This window comes from Caloenas nicobarica, chromosome 2 (genome assembly GCF_036013445.1).
Source record: "Caloenas nicobarica isolate bCalNic1 chromosome 2, bCalNic1.hap1, whole genome shotgun sequence".
NCBI classification, from domain to species: Eukaryota; Metazoa; Chordata; class Aves; order Columbiformes; family Columbidae; genus Caloenas; species Caloenas nicobarica.
In genome coordinates, this window is record NC_088246.1 from 126,954,691 (window position 1) to 126,975,147 (window position 20,457).

Genomic DNA, 20,457 nt, shown 5'->3' on the forward strand with positions numbered 1-20,457 from the left:
CTTCTTTAGGGATGACGTGGCTGGGAATAACTGAAAACAGCAAAGAAAAACATATATACAGCTTAAAAAAGACAAATCAGGCAAAAAAAAAGTCCCATCTCTGGCATCGGTTTTGTTCTAGCAACAGGAACAACTAAAACCCTGTTCTGTCTCTAGGTTTGCCTTTACAGTTTGAGAAAGATGCTACTGCAGCATGGTTAAATGTATCCCTTATTTTAGTTCAGTTCAGGTCCCAATGAAGAGGACCTGGTCTGAACTGGTGAGTGAGCAAGCTGCCCAAGCAGGTATCTGGAGCCCTTATGCTGTTTCTTCCTGGCTATTGCTGAGTTGCAAGTTAACTAGATCAGCACCAGCTTGGATGTATTTGTTCATGCTGAACTTTCATCTCTGAGCATCATGCTAATATGTTCAGCCTGGTTTCCAGGTAAAATGGCAGTAGTGCCCGCTAATAAGTAGGCTAATTCCTGTGTGTTATATTTAATTTATGCCATTAGAATAAAATGTAAATATATCCTCAGGATTGTTTTTGTTGGTATGGTTTTTGGTTTTTTTTCATCAGGTTAAGAAAAGCTCCATGATGCCAGGGTCCTTTTCACAGTAGGCTCCAAAAAATGTACCTCATTATAAAATACACCTTCCCAAGGAATCATAAGACATGAGAAATTAAAAGAGAATTCCTAAAAGCAAAAGCTCTCTAGCAGAAAATCAATTTCAGCTACTTTCACCTTGCCCCAGGGAAAGCAGCAGAGACACTAAGTGGGGTATGGGAAAGGTCTCACACATCTTCCTGGAACTGTGCAGGCAGACCTCCAGACAGGAGCTTTTCTTTCCAAGACAGCTCTGCTCTAATTAGGGACTTCTGCAAAATTGGTATGTTGCGGTTCCAAACAGTGTCTGGATGGTTCCCATATCAAATTTCTTTGGTTTTAAAAAAATTATGTCTTTGTCCTTATTCTAATTGACAGCATTACAAATGCAGGTGGACTGAGGGATGAAGGTCAATTTGAACTTATTGTGCTTAATAGGATAAGGAACATAGATTAGCAAAAAGTTACACACCAAAAAAATGTTGTTTGGTTGTTGTTTTTCTCCTCGCCATCATGCTGCCTTTTCAAAGGTCTTTGTGCATTTTCGAGTGTACCTTCAGAATGAAAAGAAAGCAATTGCCTTTAAATAAAACTGTTACATGAAGGGCTTTCCTGTAACACTTAATCTACTGATGTACCAGACAAGATCTAGTTTATGGACTCAACAATCTATGTTGGGTGAACATAAAACTCATTTTCTGTATAGGAAACTACATCCTTCTCGTTAGTCGACCTTTTCCAGGGGCGGTCTGCCTGTTTAAATCTCTGGCTGGTTCCTATAATTCCCAGTGTTCAGACCTTTCTAAGTAATGTGATATCATTAAGGTTGCTCAACATGTTCTAAAAAATCCACGTTCTCCCTTGGAAATGAAATCTGACTGATATTTCTCACCGAAGATTGTGATTAATATCATCTGTTTGTCCTAGTGAGAAGGCAGAACGATTTTTCTTTTTTGGGTCAGTATAAATCTTTGTTTCTTAAAGTTATTTCCCTGCCTCTCATCTCTCATTTCTTTACTGTCCTTTGCTTCAAACTCAGACTGTGTCTTCTACACTGACCTACACTGCTATGGTACAACCTGGGATGGCTGTGGTGGCTTAGCCCTAAAAAGCAAAGGAATCCAGATACTTCTGCCTTAGAGATACAGCTTGTGTGATGGCAGCCACCTTGACAAATACAGATTTTTTTAAAAAAAAAAGACAAAAATGGAACTTTGCAATATTTCTTAATTTCTTTTTTAGAATGTTCTGTGAAAAGTTTCACATTTTCATTCTCACATGGGAGGAAAGTAACGGAACATGTGAATTTTGGATGACGGGCATTTTTTGCTTTGGTCTGCTGTAAACCCCGATTTTAGGTAGGGTAGAAAATCACTTTGTTCTTCATTTTGCACTTCTGTTCATCAATGCTTTTTCTAGGTGGGCTCAGATTCTCTGCAGCTGTTTCTCAGCACAGCCCAGTTGAAGTCACTGCAACCTGCAGCACTGCAGTAGTTTGTATCAGTCAGCTGTGTCCCTGAACTCTAATGATTATTCCAGCAGAAATGGAAATACAGTCTCCTTTACAGTGAATGAACAGCTTAACAGAGCGTGTGCTACCCTTAAAAAGCTCAGTTCATAGTTTTCTGGGATTTAAAATGGGATCACCTGTTATGTTACACTGTTTGGCCTCCTGCGTGCTGGTCTGACTACACACTACTCTTGCACAGAGTATCAAATATTGAGATTTGTAATGATTTTGTGTAAACCGATATGTCCGAGGTTTAAGCAGATCATACTGCTATAAAGCAAAAGAAAAAGGTATCACTTAATGCTTGTGGCGGCTTACAAACATTATTCAAGTATGGTTTAAGATGACTGCCAGGGCAATCCACAGCCAGAGCTGAAGAGCATAGAGAGTCCTGCCAGTCTGTCCTGAGTGGCAGGAGGTGGTGGGACACCTATGTAGTGCTAAATCTGGGAAACAATTAGACCTTGACATGGCACAGAAGCTATACCAAGCAGGTGTATAAAGGGATTTTCCGTATCATCTCACAAATCCACCACATATCATCACCAGCTGTGCTCAATCTCTGATACTCTGGAGGAAGGTGAGAGAAAGCCCCAGGATACCCCGTGCTAATTGTGGGAGGAATGAACCTGCCTGAGTCCGGAAGCCAAAGCCCTGAAGGAAGAGACCTGATTATGCTCTGTCTTTATATGCTGAGCTGCAGGGGTTAGGAGCACGGGCAGGATGAGGACGGCTTCATCAGGATCTCCCTTCATGGGGGAGAGACAGGAACCTCTCCTCTCTCTGGAAGAGTATTTGCACGCGGGAGCACCGGTCGTCCCACTATTTATGCAACACAAAAAAAATCCTAGGCTCTTCCCTGATTGACATTTGTTAGATGAGGGTGTAGGTACAAAATACCCATCACAATATACAACCACCTTTAAAGACGTGCCAGCAACCTCCTCTTTTATGAAGCGTGCCGCGCTGGCTGAGCGGAGCAGGATGCCATTGCAAACACCTCCCCGGCGGGACGCTACCTGCATGCTAATGCCGAGGGTGTTTGTGCACAGCCTGGCAGCCAGCACCGGGCTCCGGCAGTTTCCATGGTGCCGTCGTAGTGCGCTTGCCCTACACCTTCAATTATCAGCATTTCCCACCCATCCTCCTCCCCATAATATGCTGTTCGCTCACCCTGAAAGGTCAGCTATTGTAATGATGATTTTAGCAAGGGGGAGGCAGGGAGGCCGAAGGGTGAAAAGGTGAGATGTGTGCAGCCATGTGCGTGGGAACCGGGGGGTTTGCCTTGTGCTGCACAATGAGAAATTAGAAAGCTTCCCCTCGAGGGAGCAGTGCTCATCGTCCCCCTCTCTCTTCCCACCCCAGACGAGTCAGATGCCCTGATGGAGTTAAAAAATGTCCTAGAGAAGCGTCTGGAGACCCTGCTTTAAATCATCAGCAAGTGATGCGTTAGCGTGCGGAGGGGAGAGGGGAATGCACCTGCTAACAGAATAAACCAATGCAAACATTTCCAGGCATCTTTCTTTTTCCATCTCCCTCTTGCCCCCCCTCCCAGCGAGCCCAGTGCTCATTTGCAGATAGAAAGAGGCAGACTTCTTCCTCTGACTTTCATCCTATTGTCTGCTGGGCTAAAGCACTGCATCTATTAACTCCTTTCCTTTTCTTTCTTTCTGTAGGACAGCTTTCCTGCCCGTTTTGGAGGAGTCCATTTTGTCAACCAGCCCTGGTACATCCATGCCCTGTACACACTAATCAAACCGTTCCTCAAAGACAAGACAAGGAAAAGGGTAATTAGACGGGGCTGGGGAGGATAGGAAGCTCCAGAGCTGGAGTAACTGAGTAGCTGCCTGCTTTCTTCCTTCTTTTTCTTTCTGCATTTTTCATATGGCCTCAGAGAATTGCTGCTGTTGTTAAAATTTGGAGTTTGCAACCATCTGAATTGAATCAATAACTCAGCCAGGGACTTGAAAGTTGTTATCACTAATAAAGTGTGGATACATTTTAACGGGACATGCTCAGGGACAGAGAGAATTGTCAATGTGGAGGGATTATCAGGCCTGGCTGAAGTCACCTGCAGTGAGGGAAACTTCAGCTCAACTCTTTTTGTGGGAGTAAAACTTCCTATTTCATTCCTTCAGCAAGCAGGCTGTTTTCACATGGTGGTAACTCACTTGTTTCCACACAAAAAATGCCCACGTCTGAAGGCTGTTTGCTCACAGTGCAGAAGAGGCAAGTCTCCCTCACTGAAAGCCATGTGAACTGAGGTCCTGCGGTCATCTTGGCCATTTGTCCTCTGCAGTCTATCAACCATGGGGTCAGCCCTCAGAAGGCCCTAGAGCCCACCCTGGGGGGTGTCTGAGCAGGCAGGACAAGGGTAGTACCAGCCTGAAAAGAAAGAGGGAATCGAGAGACAAATGTCACTGAAGCAGTGCAAAGTGGGGACACAGACCTGCACCCCTGGGAAACATCAGTCCTGGGGTGCAGGGCTGGGTTGCCCTCTCAGACACTGAGGACCCACTCTTCACGTCTTCTTTCAGTGAGCTCCACAATCTCCCTTTTCTTCTCACTGCTCTTTATACAAGTCTTTATCCTCTTACAGTAGTAATAATCAGTCATTATTCCTGACTTGCGCTTTCCCTGATCTAGTTCTTAAGAAAGTGAAAGTGTCATGTGCCAAAACTAAGCAAATCAGGATTTTCAGAAGTGTTTATGGTGCCAGCCTAATTCTTCAGCTGCATACCCCAAAGCTAATCCCCCTCCTCCTGCCCACCCACACCAGCCCTGAGCGCTTCAGAAATTCCCACCTGAAACTGCAGTGTCAACTAATGACAGTCCACACCTCATTAGTGTTGTTATTATTGTACTTCATGAAGTAAGGAATCGATGATGACTTTGAACTTTCTTTTAATCTGTTAAAGATCTTTCTTCATGGTAACAACCTGAACAGCCTTCACCAGCTAATACACCCTGAATGCCTGCCCTCTGAATTTGGGGGGACTCTTCCTCCATATGACATGGGGACGTGGGCTCGAACGTTACTCGGTCCCGACTACAGCGACGAAAACGAGTACACCCACACCTCCTACAACGCCATGCATGTGAAGCATGCATCCTCCAACCTGGAGCGAGAGGCTTCGCCCAAACCCATGAAAAGGTTAGTGCTGCCTTTGAAATCATGTCTTATTTGGCTTTTCAAACTGGTTTGGCATAAAACTAGCAGGAAGGGCTGGCTCATCTGGCTCTGAGAGAGGCTGTAATTTGGCAAATGCTGATGATAAGAAGTGCTTCATCCTGGACTGTGCTCTTGGTATAGCGGCAAAAAGGAAAACTCTCTGTGGAACTGTAATTACTCCTCTGATTACTGTGAAAGAAAACAAGGGGAAATTAATGAGCCCCTGCACAGAGCATTTGAGAAAGTATATCAGAGTGAGACACTATTCTGTACAGCACGCTGCGGCCAGCAGCACCACTTCAGTGCTAGTCCCTGCTACTTGCTGCTGCTTCACTGCTGCTGACCCCAGCTGTTAACGAGAAGGGTTTTACGTCCTCGGAAATGAAGCTTTTGTACGATGAACACCACTGCCCTCTAAAGGGAAAATGGGTTAGTCTACTCTGGCTGCTTCTGCGTCTGCTTTCTCCATCCAGCCCTGCTTAGGCAGCAGAGCTGCTCCTTTAACACCTTTGATTTTAGATGTAGTGGTTGTGCATTCGGCTCTGAATGCTTCGAATTAAAATTCTCAAGGGTATCACCCTCAGTAATTTGCACTGGTTGTGGGGATGGGGCGAGGAGGGTTGGACACCTGGCACGGGTTTTTGGGTGGTACAGCGGAGCCAAGACCAGCTGCAGCGAGCAATGGCCAGGTTGGAAACCCTGCGAGAATGTAACATCTGCGCTTGCCTCACCCGCCGTGCCACACTCCTCAAAACTGCCTTCCATGCAGATTGCAGCGATGCTTTAGCTCGCTGATGCCACTTGACGAGTGCGGCTCTCACAGACACAGCATCACTCTGTGTGACAGGGAGCGGCCATCATTTTGTCACAGCAAAATCAAAGCTGACAATACAGACAAGCCATAATGTCATGCAATTAATTTTAAAAGTCTTTCATCTTCAGAAGAAAAAGAGATGCATTCTCTTAGGTCAGAGGGATGCCGCGCTGCTGCAGCTGCAAAGCGAAGCCTCATGCTGGAAACACGTACAGCTGCTGTTAAGTCCTATGAGTCCCATGACTTACATGGACACAAGACTGCAAGGCTACAACCCTTTGCAGGCTTGCAGCCATGGCATGAAAAGAGGTGGCCATCTGCATAGTCAGCAGTTCTCACTACTGACTGCCAGCCAAGGCTGAAACCTAGGATGAATTTATAGATCCTGTCCCAGAGAGCTGGTTTTAAAGCAACTTTTTTTATTTTTTAATATTAACAGTTTCAGAAAGATGTTAAGTAAATATTCCATAATTATTAAAATTTATATATGGAGAGTGCACAATTTATGTGGCTTTATAGAAAGAAATCTGTAGTTTTTAAAGCTCTGAAGTGTTAAGACCTGCTTACAGGTAAATCTTTGCTGAGGATCAGATTCTCAGCTGCAAAGAAGGGAGGGTCTGTGTCCTCAAGGGAGAACCTCAGCTTGAAAATGAGTTCAGTGCCAGAAAACCCTGCCTCGAGGCAAAGGCTTCTTTTATAATATGTTCACTAGTACAAAACTGCATTAATACAAATACGGTGAGTGGATGAATCTAATTTGTCATGTTGCCTCAGGGCAGACTAGATCTAACTTTTAGCCTAATTTCGTTACTTGGCGGTTAAGTGAACCATCTAAACTTGTACCCTGTCGTCATTAGGAGCTGTTAGAGGTGAAAAGTTCACTGCTTCGACAGATTTTCTCCTATGAGTATTTTTTTGTATTTTTTTCCCTGAAATTGCATTTTGGCCTAACTTGAGGTAAAATCCTATGCTTAGGAAGCATAATTTTGTGCTTTATTAGATTTATTAGACCAGATTTATATCTGAGGCCTATTAAATAACCTACAGATTTCTACCAGTGTTACCTGTCTTCATATATCCCCCCTCGTCCCCTCTTTAGGTTCATACCTCTCCAACACAACAAGAGTCCCAGGCCATGCCTGAAGCTCCTGGATACTCCAGGGAGGTTTACACTAGGCATAGGTGATCTCCTAGCATTAGTCATCGTCTTAAATACGATTCCCTCACAACTTCCTTATCACTTTTTCCCTTATTAAGCAATTTTGCAGTTTCATTAAAAATGTCTCCTTCCCTCGTCCACTCGTAGGACAAAAATCTTTAAATTCTTGAGTAGACATGGTCATTTTGTAAGCATTTCTATGCTTATGAATGTTGAGTTTAATAAAAATACTACTGGCCCTTTCTTTAGCACATATGTTCCCCCAACGGGAGTAAGTATATACTGCACTCGTGTGGCCCTGCCTCAAGTACTGTGTGCAGTTTCGGGTGCCTCAATACAAGAAGGACATCAGACTATTAGAGAGTGACCAAGATGGTGAAGGGTCTCCATGGTAAGACTTCCAAGGAGCAGCTAAGGTCACTTGGCTTGTTCAGCTTGGAGAAGAGAAGGCTGAGGGGTGATCTCATCACAGTTTACAACTTCTTCAAGGGGGACAGTGGAGGGGGAGGTGCTCATCTCCTCTCTCTGGTGACCAGTGATAGGACATGAGGAACTGGAATGAAACTGCTTCAGGGGAAGTTCAGGTTGGACATTAGGAAAAGGTGGTCGGTCACTGAAACGGGCTACCCGGGGAAGTAGTCATGGCATCAAGTTTGTCAAAGTTCAAGGAGCATCTGGACAACACCGTTGGTCATTTGGTTTAGTTTTAGGTAGTCATGTGAGGAGCAGTGTTGTTTAGGAGTCATGTGTTGGACTCAATTATCCTTATGGGTCACTTCCAACTTGAGATATCCTGTGATTCTACGATTCTATATGAAGACTGAACCTTCTTGGGTTTCTGTAATTTCAGGATGAAAAGCCTTGCTGAACAATTATGGGTCTTATCCTCTCTGACTTGCCAGATATTGCTGCAGATTTACCTGCTCAGTAATTAGCTGCAGGGGAGGGCAATGTTTATGAGAGGTGGATTTACCCCGAGCTTGTTTGCCCCCAGAGCACTGTCCTGCTTCATGACAAGGTGCAAGGTTGCAGGTTGCCCCTCCTGGCTCTGTGGCCACTTATAAAGCCACACAAGCAAGTCTTCATTACAGCTGCCACTGGGCCAGTGCTGTGTTAAAGCTTTCTTAATCTGGGAGCTCAGCGCTGCTACAATAGCCTGGAGTCTTGCACTGTGAGCACGGTGAAAGTCGAAGGCTGTGAAATGTAGTACAAATAACAGTAATTCTGAGTCAGAAAATTGCTGACCTGGCAAAGCTGGGAAGAGAGGTCTCTTTCAGAGGCTGCCATCCTGCACCTAGAGAGAAGCTCACCCTGGCCATAACCTACTCCAAATACCAATTTTAGTAGCAGAGATGCTGAGAAATCGAGATAGGAATTACAGATATGAAAGAAAACGCCAGGAGATCGAATTAGAGAACAACGGACCAAAATACTTTCGTAGCCACTTAATCTATGTTAGAAAATTAATACAGAGGGGGAGAAGGAGGGCATTTTCATGATGAGACTGAAACCTAACTGAAGTCGTCGACACCTGAAAATTAAAATAAGTCTCAAAATGCAGACCAAGAGAAAATGCAGCACAAAGCAGCAGTGCAAGGAAGCAAAACTGGAGCAGGTACGTGCCCATACGTTGGCTTGAGGAGTGGCGGCAGTGCTTCGGCTCCTGTCACCAGGACAGATGAATATAAATTGAAACAAGTTCACCTGAGAGTTGTGAGGAAGGTAAGGAGAGCGGAGAGTGTATTTTTCCAGGAAGAAGCTATAGAAGAGAGTGGTTTGTTCAGCCTTGCAGAGCAAAAGTTGAAATGGATGTGATTGTTCTCTACAAATGCAGGAGGAATAAACGCTGTGGAGAGAGAAAAAGTATTTGAGAAAAAGGACAACACAGGCATGAGATCAAATGGATATAAGCTGACCAAAATGTACCACAGCTACAAATTAGAGGAGGTTTGCAAGCCATCAGAGGAGTGAGTTACTGAAACACCTTGTCAGTATGACAACCTAACCGATACATAAGACTGAAAGGTCTGAAATGAGGTGGCTACCAGTGGTCACGGGAGACTAGACTTGCTCATTAAAGTCTAATTAGGTTCCAGTTTCTGCTCCCCTTAACAGCAGTGGAACCAGAACTTCATCTTCTCCCCAGCCACAAGCAGGGGTAGTTTTTTCCTGTGACTTGAAATCGCACAAGGTTTGTTCTCAAGAAAGAGTCCTTGTTTACTTAAGAGAATGGAGGCATTGTAGACAGCGAAAGAACTGAAAATCCTCTTAGAAAAAACCTGCCACTGACTCTAGGTAGTAACAGGATCTTGAAAATCTTGAGATTTGACAAGTTTCTATAATATGGAGAATTTTTAATCAAAACCATTGCAATTGTCTTTTTTCTACCAGAGGCCACATGAAGCCCCACTGGGTCAAAATCAAAACAGTGGAAATTGCACTCCCATCTGCAGTATTATCTCACACCCTGGGAAAAATCCCAGAACCCAAGTGCTCTATGAACAGATGGGAAACGCAGCAAAACAGCTGATGACTCCACATAATGAGTCTTAATGGCCAGGGGGTGGGGTGGAGGAGGAAGGCAACAATAACAAAAATCCATTCAGAATAAATCTATTTATTAAGATTCAGCTCAGTGATGTTTGAAATGGGAAAGGTAATAAACATGCAAACCAGCACGAATATAGTAATGGCAAAGTCAGTTCAATATGAGAGCTTGGCCGCAACTGTTTGGTAATCACGGGAGCAGCAATGGCAACAGACACTTCCCCTGTCTTGGGCCATCTCTTCTGAACCCTCTACATCCACACAGGGAGCCTGTCACTTACAAGTTGTGGGATTTGAGAGTAATGTAAATGGTGTGAAAATTTGGAGCACGGGGAAGAAAATCACCTCCCTTTCAGCTGTGGCCAAACCTTCTGTGAGCCCTGATGGTCAGAAAGGGGCCTTGGGTTGCCGTAGTCAACAGGGAGCCAGCACAAAAGCAAAACATTTGCCTCAGGCACTCATGCTAGCTTTGGTTGGTGAGCTGTTGTTTTTGGGAACAGCTGGCAGTTTTATCTGGGTGTGCAGTGTAATGAATTGTTATGGTGGATGGTTAAGCTGAGCAGTTAAAGAGCCAGAGACTGCTCTCGACATACCACTGTAACAACAGCCCGTAGCCTTCTGGCCAGCCACAGTGGTAGAAGCATACCTGTATCTATCTGGGTACCTAACTGCAGTGAGCAAACATCGCCAGTTGGAGAGAAGAATTCAGTGATTGGGGAAGATGTGAAAGAGCTCAGTTCTTTGAAGTTTCCTATTTCCACGGTGTCACTCTGCTCTTACACTCAGGTCCAGCAACGGCAAGTAACCTGCAGTAGCACATTGCCTCCCTGAGACTCGCTTTTCTTTACAAGATCTGCCCTTCTGCAGGTGCACCTGGGTCACTTCTTGATGTCTGAACTTGATCTTCAGTCCAAAGACTGTTCTCTGCCCTTGCTTGTTCCCTGTGCAGTCACCAAGCACAGCCTGGGAGCTGGATGTTCCTCCTCTGCCCTCCCAGGCACCAAAAGAGCCCTCCCTCTTAACCTGCTGCCAGTGCAAACAGGTCTGAAAACCTAGTGTAATTTAAAATTGCCCTGCAGAGAAAGAAAATTTTACCTAATAGCTACGTTTATAATCTGGCCAAACAGCGTGTGATGTTTAATCAAATTCATTTAATCAAAGTTTATTTAAGGATAACTTTAATCAAATTTGGGGTTAAAAATTCTTCTTAGGATAGTGTTATGTAATTGCAAGAGCATTACTATCACCAAGTCAAGCTCATTAGAGACTCAGGAAATTCAGAGTTAGGGTAAAACTTTTAAAGAAGAGCCAAGCATGCTAATTGTGAAAATGTACTATTTATGCATCAAGAGAACATTTCCTTTTCCTGCTGTGAAGCAGAAACTTACAGAATCATAGAATCATTTAGGTTGGAAAAGACCTTAAGATGATCAAGACCAGCTGTTAACCTAAGACTGCTAAGTCCACTTCTAAACCATAGCCCTAAGTGCCACATTTGAACATATTTCAAATACCTCCAAGGATGGTGACTCCACCACTTCCCTGGGCAGCCTGTTCCAGTGCCTGACAACCCTTTCTGTGAAGAATTTTTTCCTAATATCCAATCTGAACCTCCCCTGGTGCAACTTGAGGCCATTTCCTCTCGTCCTAAAGGCCTTGAGCACCTAAAGATGCAATGACCTGCCTAGTGATTCATCAAAAGCTCCTGTATCAGGCATTTTGAAAATGCAGCATAAAAACCCGTTGGAATGTGTTGCCCCACGTTGTTGAGTCAGAGCCTGTGGATTTTTATGTCCTAGATTAGAGGATTTAAAAGTACAGATAAGGGTTTGCCATTATTGCCTCCTGATGTGTATGTTTTCGAAAGGACTGATCTTCAAATGAACTTGTTGCTGAAGGTAACTGTTGGTTCTCAGAAACAGGATCCCAGAAGGAAGGGTATCACAACTGGTATACAAAAACGCTGACTGGAATAGTTTTAGATCCAAAAGGGACCATCCATGGGGGTGACTTGTGTAAGGTTTTTGTTTATTCAGACTGGTTCTTCCATATGCCCAGCTGGGCTGTGCAAGGCAGACCTTTCTAGTTGTTATCCTTGGTGTGACCTTAGTGTTCCTTCGCCATATGTTTCTGCTTTTACGGGTCATGTTTTATGCCTGCCCACAGTCAGCACCAATTTACTGCAGAAGTAGTAAAATACCAGCAAATAAAAATCAGAATGAAAATGTGTGAAAACTTCTCACTGTCCATGGATGGCACCTGGGTTGCTCTGCTTGTAGCTGGGGTGCATTTCCACATGGACTGGGGTGCATTTCCACATGGGCTGGGGCAGAAGGGAGATACTCATGAGCTTTCAGTTAAAATAGCTCTATATTATGTGAGATTTTGGTGCAAGTCTTATATTCACTATTTTATCGTGAATTATTTCGAACAATGGAGAATTTCTGAATATTCCTGTGGAAATGCTTCCCCCATATGAAGATTATGAATGAGATACGTCTTGATAGTAAAGCGCGTGTCCAAGGGGCGTGCATATCATGTATGAAGTATCTCGTAACATAGATTATTAGCTGTTGAACAGCTTTATAGTTTTTGACCGGAATTCTGCTAATACATCGGAGATAAATGGAAAGGAGCCGGTGGATCCGACATGTCAGCAGGTCCCAGGGAGGCCGCAGGGGAGATGGTGCAGAATACCTTCAGGGCCAGGAGTGAGATAAGCTGAGGAGGAGATAAGAGTTGCAAACCAGCCACAGCTGACCAAGTACAGGAGGGACAGTAGCTTGGTGCTGGAGGTCCCCTGGGGCAGGGCAGGAAACCAGTTGTTCCCTGAGGGCATCGACAGTGAGGTTTTCATCTGTCTACAGCACTCACTCACCAGTGCACGGGTACACAAACACAGGCTGGCGGTGGGAATGGCAGAACCCGTGCTGTTCAGGCTGCCTAAAATATTGCACTGTAAATTATGTCTTCAGCTGGCTATAAATTTGCCAAAAGTTTAGTAGTTTAGATTAGAGACATGACACTTTATAAAACAAATGGTTTTACACTGCTTATATTTTTTGCTGCCCTGTGAAAAACCCACCTACATCGAGCTGAGTTACAAGCCTTTGAAAAGGCAATTCACACACACTCTGTAGAAACATATTTGATTTTAGCATTTAATGACCCCAAGGTTTGCCTCATGCTTTAGCTTGACCTTCCAGAATAAACAAACTTGCTCAGCTTGGGTTGATGGTTCAATGCCCACAATGTGCATGTCCTGTCTAGGCCATGGGGTGCAGAGAGCTTTTGTAATTACAGCTTTTACTTGTGATCACGGCAACTTTTGCTGCGCTAGGCCAGGCTGTGGCAAGACGTGGAGCTGCCATTTGTCAGACTGACACCCCGTGCTCTCAGGGCTGCCTGCTCCCTGCTCTTGGCAGGAGAGTTAGAGAGATGAAGATTCAGCAGTGAACCCAGATGGGATACTGGGAACTGGGGTCACTGGGATGGGAGCCCCAGGGTGGATTGAAAGATGTGGCAGGCATACAGGACTAGAAGCAGCTGTGCCAGGAAGCACACTGTGTGAGCAAACAAATGCGAATGGTTGGGGGAGGACTGATGGAGGTCAGGAATGATCCTTTGGTTAAGCCTGTTGGATGCAGCTCTGGAGAAGTGGATCCCTCTCTCTCTCCTGGAGCTCCTGCTTTGGGTTAAACCAAATTTCACACAGATGGTGAGACTGCACGTTGTTTATTTTCAGCCTGCCAAGCTGTAGACCCTGGGGTCTAATTTCCAGAAATACTCAGCACTCACCTGCAACAGAAATGAAGGGGACATGTGCTTTGAACACACAAGCTGCCACATAATGCTGAGACCTGTGCCAAATCAGACCCTCAGTGCTGGGAAATGGGCACCCCATATTAGAGGAACAATCGGACCCTAATCTCACTGCACTTCAGCTCTTGACACGCAAAATGGAAATTTAAAAAAATCCTGACAGTTGTAATATGGCAGTAAATGAATTAGCATTTAAGAAGCACACAAGTACTGCGTTGATGAACTCCACAGAAAAGCTCAGGAGGGAATTAACAAAGGCTATCTTCAGAGCAGGCTTGGAATAATATGCAGCAAATGTGTCACAAAGCCACACACTGAACCGCTAGAAGAAAGCAAAATAAATAGCTACTTACTAGCTCAGCACCGTCTACCCTGAGCACTGAGAGAAGAAAGAGCCCTCCAAGAAAGAACAGTGTGTGCTCCTGGTGCAATGCTGGGTTGCAATGCCCTCATGCACCCCACCAAGCCACTGCTGCTCCCACAGCCTACATTTTGGCTTTTCCTGCTGAGCCAGTGCTTGACTTTCCATCCTAAATAGTACATCGGCAGGGATGCTTTCATGCTGCAGTGTTGTTCTTGTTAAGGACAGGAAACTTCTGATGTAGGATGGGAGAGTAAGAAGACTGTTACCCTTTGCTTTTGGGGCTCCATCTTCCCTGTTACTGCCACACAGAAGTGAAGAGACTGTGATTCAGTAGCAAATCTGGTTAAGATGTTGGGAACTGGAGTCACTGGAATGGGAGCAAGAAAGGCAGACTGAAAGATGGGGTAGGTGTAAAGGACTGGAGTGTCTGAGCAAAGGGACTGGAAGCTGTTGGGCTAGAAAGAGCACTTGGTGGGCAAGGAAATGGGGATGAGCAGGAAAAACATGAATGGTGATGAGAAATGCACGTGTGTGTGTGTGTGTGTGTAATATTCATAAAGTGGGGGAAGAAAACTTTCTTCACTACTTAGCCTGAATGTCTTTTGTTTGGATATCATATTCTGCACAATTTTTAGCAGCTTTTGCTGAATCTCCTGTAAACTGGTGTTGACTGCTCCTGCAGTGTTGTTTTTATTTGACTCCATGACTAGGCTTTACCTTTTCATAGGTGACATATTGCACCCAGGGGAGTAAGGGTCTTTCAGAAATTCCTGTCTGAAGCAGATACTTCTATACCTTATATGTGAAAAAAAAAGAAACAGGAAAAAAAAATGTGGAGGAGTCAGTCTATAGCAGAGAAAGAAAATGGAGAGGGAAAGCTCCCACCCATGCCTTTCCCCTACCCTGGACTTGGGATACGACCAAGGCAAGATCTTGACATAGAAGCTCTGAGCACTTAGGAGCAGCAGATATCAGGGACATCCACACTGATGAAAAAAGACCAGGGTGTGCACCTTAGTTCCAAGTTTGGTGGCACAGACTGACTCCTGTCTGTATTGCTCAGGGGCAGCCTCTGCCATAGGAGTCTGGCTGCATCTGCCCTGCATAGCGCCTGGCTTTTACTGTCCTCTGGGTCCCAGTGGCCTTAAGGCAGAAAACTGTATGTGCTATGCCAAATACTTAAGGATTTCCATATGTTTTCACAGTTCAGAGTGTCTGCAGTAAGCTGAGAGCTGTGTCATAGCCCACCAGAGAACTGGTTTTACAGCAAGTGCCAAAGGGTATGTGCTGCAGCCCCTGGGTGTGGCATGGGCTAAAGGATGGGACGGGACAGGGTGCACAGCTGGCCAGGCCACGGTTACATCTGGATGTGGCACAGTGTCATCTCTGCTGCTCTTTGCTGCAGACCCTGCAGTGAGCTGTGCCCAGGACTTGCAGTGAGGAGAAGCAGCTGTTGGGGAAGGAGGGGCCCGGAGAGAGCTGGCGGGCACAGGGAGGACGAGGGGCCGTGTGCTGGGGTTCACGCTGCAGCAGTCGCCTCTTCAGCAGTGCAGATTCTCTCACAGAGACTTCTTCACTCGTGTGGTGAAGCACAGATCCAGGCCATGATTGTCCTTGGCTTTGATGTGCCAAGGCGCTACTAAGAGGCCTCTCCCTACGATGTGCCAACCATCAGGGGGAAAGACGGTCACTGCTGCCACGGCGGCCACAAGGCCAGCTCCCTCTTGGGAAGTGCAGCAGCTTGTCACTATTGTCCTGTGGGCTAAGCACTGGGCTGGCAGTAAACTTAAGCCAGAGTTTTAACGGTGCTTTGCCCCGTCTCACTATGTTGGTGGGTCACTCAACCAGCTCAGCTGTTCCCCTAGACACAGATGCTGCTTCACCTCTTGGAAAAGCGCGGTTCGTGTATCCAAGCTGCCCCTCCGGGCAGGTCCCTGCAGCACAAGGCCGCGCTGTGTTAACGCAGGGCAGTGAGCCAGCGCAAGTGCAGGAGCTGCAGAGTTGCACAAACAAGAGATTTCAGCAGGGCTGTGAGCCTGGGCAGAGCTGCCCTTCGTGGCTTCTGCGCTGAAGCTGTGTCCTGCTGCCTGTGCAGAGCTTGCCTGCATCTGCCTGCATCACCGGCAGGAGCACACGCCTCTCAAGGTGCCTTGCCCATGCATTTTATTTCCAAGTTAAAGCACTTGAAAATATTAAAAGGGTACCTTTTACCACAATTACTTCATACCTGCACATGTGCATTTCTTCTGTAATACGGGGCAAAAAATCCTTCGTTTTCCCACCTGACGAAGACCTACTCTTGAGGTGTGTTGCAGAGCATGCTCCGGTGTGCCGCACCCTCCTCTGCAGTCTGATGGGGAGGAGGCAAGGTGGAGAGAGAAATTGCCCCTCAGACCTTGTCAATACAGAAAGTCACAGATGTGATTTAAAAAAAAAAAAAGTTTTCGCTGCTTATTATGTTCTGTAAAGGGAGTGGATAATTGCGAGATGAACAGCCCTGAAGCGCTGGTGAAACAGGAAAGGAATTAGAGGGAAATGAGCAGATGGGAGGTGAGAGGTAGATGGATAGAGCCACACGATGCGATCTGATTGATCGGCTGTAGTATGTCATGCTGAGAGCCTGAAGCCTCCTGCACTTGGGGAAAAAAACATGCCACCCTCCTCCTTCCTCCACAAAACCCCACAAATGAAGCCCAGCACAAACGTAATGTGCTCCTGTGAGCTGCAACTCATCAGCGTTGCTGTGATAAAAGCATAAAATGAGGGATCAGAGAACTGGAAGATGTCTTTTAAGATAAGCGTGCCATGATACACTGGTAGGTACTGTGCAGGATTTTGGTATTTTATATTTTATGGGAAACAAAACTGATTTCAAACAGACATCGATTCCTGTGCACTGATTCACTCCAGCTGTGCTCCGACAAGAGCCTTCTGAAATCAGTGCAGCTAGAAGGCCTGCATCCAGTCTTCTTACATGGTCTGACTGAATTTGAGATAGTTGCGCTAAAATGACCACACACACATAAAGCCATATGCTCTGTTATTGGTTTACATACCTATGCAGTGCTGTCACTTGAAATATATGGCTGACCTGCTGGAGAAACAGCTGGATAGTGTTGATTTTCCAGACTTCCAAATATTCCTGCTGAACAGTAAAACAATCATGTGGGGGTTGATTGACGCTTTAAATGGAGCACACTCAAATAGTACCTTCGCTTCAGAAGCGAGACCGAGAATTCATTTCTCTTTCCATTTTCATTTTGCTCTCCTAAGCAAGGCTACCTAGCCTGGGAAACTAGGCTAGGAAAGTCTATGGGCATTGACTTTGTTAATTACTTCAGATGTAGCTCACAGCCCATGATGATCATGTTGTACTTTTACAAGAGCTAAGTCTCCTGCATGTATGTATCATTTTAAAGAGAGACGGGCTTAGGGTCTGCCTGCTCAGGGCCTTACACAGTGACCTTATCTGTGAGAGACAAATACTTGGTTACTTGTGTTAAAATTTAATTCAAGCAGACTCCACACCCAAGAATCTTCCAAATAGGTTATCAAGAATTATTAGCTGAGAATAGAGTCAGAAGGTTTTGAATTCAAATATACTAATTTATAATTGCAGAGTTTCAGCACACAGAGGACACGTGCCACATTTCAGGTGAGTATTGAAAGTAACATAGTGCGAGGCAGTTGTGGCTGTGACACAGAAGAAACATTGCCGCAGAAATCATGGAACCTTTTGCCTCTGGTGTGAATATATAAGAACTCTTTAGAACAGGGACCCAAATGCAGGTAACCCATGAATTATTTTATATGATCAAATGTTTAGAACAGGTCACATGAATTGCACCCTGAGAACACCTATTTCTCTCTGCCATTTACAGCACAAAGTGACCATAGATGTCTGATGGTGAGACAAAACACAACACAAGTGACTAAAAGGAAGTGATACAAGGAGAAGGCCAATGCAATTACTATTTCCTGCTTAGATGATTAGTTCATACCTGGCTCAAGTCAAAACAACTTAGATGTGTCTTGAACATTAAAAAGTAGTTGCATTCATCTTGCAGAAACAACAGCACAGGTGAGGTTCTGCTGCTTAAGTCTGGGCATCTTGTATGATTTTAGGCTCCGTGGTGTCCTCTTGGCCTCCATGTGTTACTCCAGAAGGACATGAGCCCTCTATGTCTTCTATAAATACTGGGTCATAACAGCCATGGAAGGTTGTCTTGGGTACCTCAAATGGCAGTAGGTATCTACGTTTAGCAGCCGAATGTCATGCACACTGTCAAAGTTGACATCCCAAAGGCACAATGAGCTGGGAGAGAAAATCATTGCCCTGTCAGGATAGATAAACATGAATTGGCATGTTTCATAGAAGCTGGTATTTCTGTGGGCACAGAATCACAAAAAGGTTGAGGAAGGGACCTCTGGAGATCTACCCATCCTCTTGCTCAAAGTAGGGTCAGCTAGAGCAGGTTGCTCAGGACTGTGTCCAGCTGGATTTTGAGTATCTCTAAGGATGAAGACTCCACAGGGCAACTTGTTCCAGTGTTTGTACACTCCCATAGTAAAAACATTTGTTTCTATGTTAAAATGGAAGTTCCTGTATTTCAGTTTGTGCCTGTTGCCTCTCCTCCTGTCACTGGGTATCACTGAAAAGAGTCTGGCTTCATGTTCTGTATTCCATCTCATCAGGTATTTGTACACATTGACATGGAAAGGCAGCAACATGAAAATGCTTTTGTCTGGTGGCATGAAGTTCTGCTTGCCATAGGGTACTGACAGAACAGCAGCCACCATATTTATACTCTGTCTTTAATATATTAATTGCTACAGCCACGAAATATAGTTAGTGGTCCGCTGAAAATGCTTTCTGCAATGGTGGCCTACTGCAAATAATCTTTTCTCTATCATTAAATAAAATATGGCTATAGAATACATATTCTAGGATGTTCTAGACCAGCAAAACTTACCTCTTATGCTGAGTTATTACATTAGTTTGTGAGCTGCATTGATATATACCGCCAAAATGCCTTTCTGAGCATTTAAATTCTTAATATATAGCATAAATGAAGAATATGAAAAAAGTACTTTAAAATCCTGTTGAGATACTGAGTAATTTTCTTTTTTTTTTTTTTCTACATGGAATTTAGGTTAAAAACAAAACTGGAAACATTTTTCAGCAAATGAAAAGCTGATGCCTTTGGAAAATGGAAATCCAAACACAATAGCAAGTCCTTTAACGTGGTGTCTTAGAAAATAGTGATGATGATCATTCAAATCATTACTGTGCCCTTCAGATAGATGTCGGAACTGCTTATTTTATAATAAGGCCTCAGCAGCTTCTAGACGAAAAAGAGAAGAGAGAGAGATTACTGTTGCTATAGAGTTTGGCAGATACTAAAATCTCAGTTGGATCCCTCTTGATGTTATTCAGAAGGGCTGGGAAAAGCATTTGAATCATTTGGCATCCTGAATTCAGCGGTGGGAGTGGGCTGCAATGCCTTTACTCCGTGCTCTGGCTCTGCGTGAAGAAGAGCAGCGTGGGACCTGCATACAGAGGCTGGGATTAAGTTGCTCCCAAGCCAGTGTGCATCTGAGTACCGGTATGGGAGAGGAACTGGTATCTCGCTGTTAAAAATGCAAGACATTTTTTTTTCTGTAGTGAGATGAGGGCAGAGATAATCAGCAGTGATCCCAAAAGAGACAAAAGGCAAAATCGTGACATTTTTCACATTTGACTTAGAGCAGAAACTTTCAGCTGTATGCTGGTAAATGCTGCACTGGATTTTCAACTTTTTGTATGCATTTTAGGCCAGTAGGTCAGACAGAAAACAAAACATTGGTGACAAGTATTAATTAGATATTATCTAAAAATAATTTAATCTGGTAGTCAAGAAAATAAAATTAAAAAAAACTTGCTGTTGTCATTTGAATCCATTTCATACCAGTTTCAAAGCCACATGATTAGCTTTTGCTGCCATATACTAGAATTATGTAAATTGCCATTTTGCATAATCTCCTGAATCAGCTGCTTTGCTATATTAAAATGCAGTCATAAACATTACATGTGTCACATTACTGTAAAAAACACACAGCGAAAACATTTGGGCAAACATATTTTATTTGAAAATTTTGGCATAAAAATCTTCCCATTGAGCATCCAGTTTTTGTTATACCTCTTTGGAGATTTTTTTTTTTTTAATGAAAAAAAATTTTTATGCTTTAATGAAAACTCCAGGCATAAGAATACGAAAATAATCATACAAGTTATTCACAGTCATGGTATTCTGTCCTGATCAAGTGCTGCAGTTCCAAAGAATGCAATTTATTAATGATTCTTATCGAAAGAGAAGTGATATCTAATCTCATGAAGCAGCTAAGGCTTAAAATGAGGTTGCCATAATGAACAGCTGGGAATTACAAACACATCCTGTAAGGAATGGGAGTGACCCCTAATTCTAAAAGCTGCCCATGAGGAA

At 44.3% G+C, this 20,457-nt stretch overlaps 1 protein-coding gene across 1 annotated transcript in view; it reads left to right on the plus strand.

Annotated features, from left to right (window-relative positions):
* Nucleotides 1-20,457, plus strand: part of CLVS1 (clavesin 1) — a 91,220-nt gene that overhangs the window by 69,648 nt on the left and 1,115 nt on the right. The window contains exons 3-4 of the mRNA XM_065629344.1: nt 3,774-3,884; nt 5,016-5,251. Coding sequence (XP_065485416.1) covers nt 3,774-3,884; nt 5,016-5,251 — 347 coding nt within the window. The remainder of the gene's footprint in view (nt 1-3,773; nt 3,885-5,015; nt 5,252-20,457) is intronic.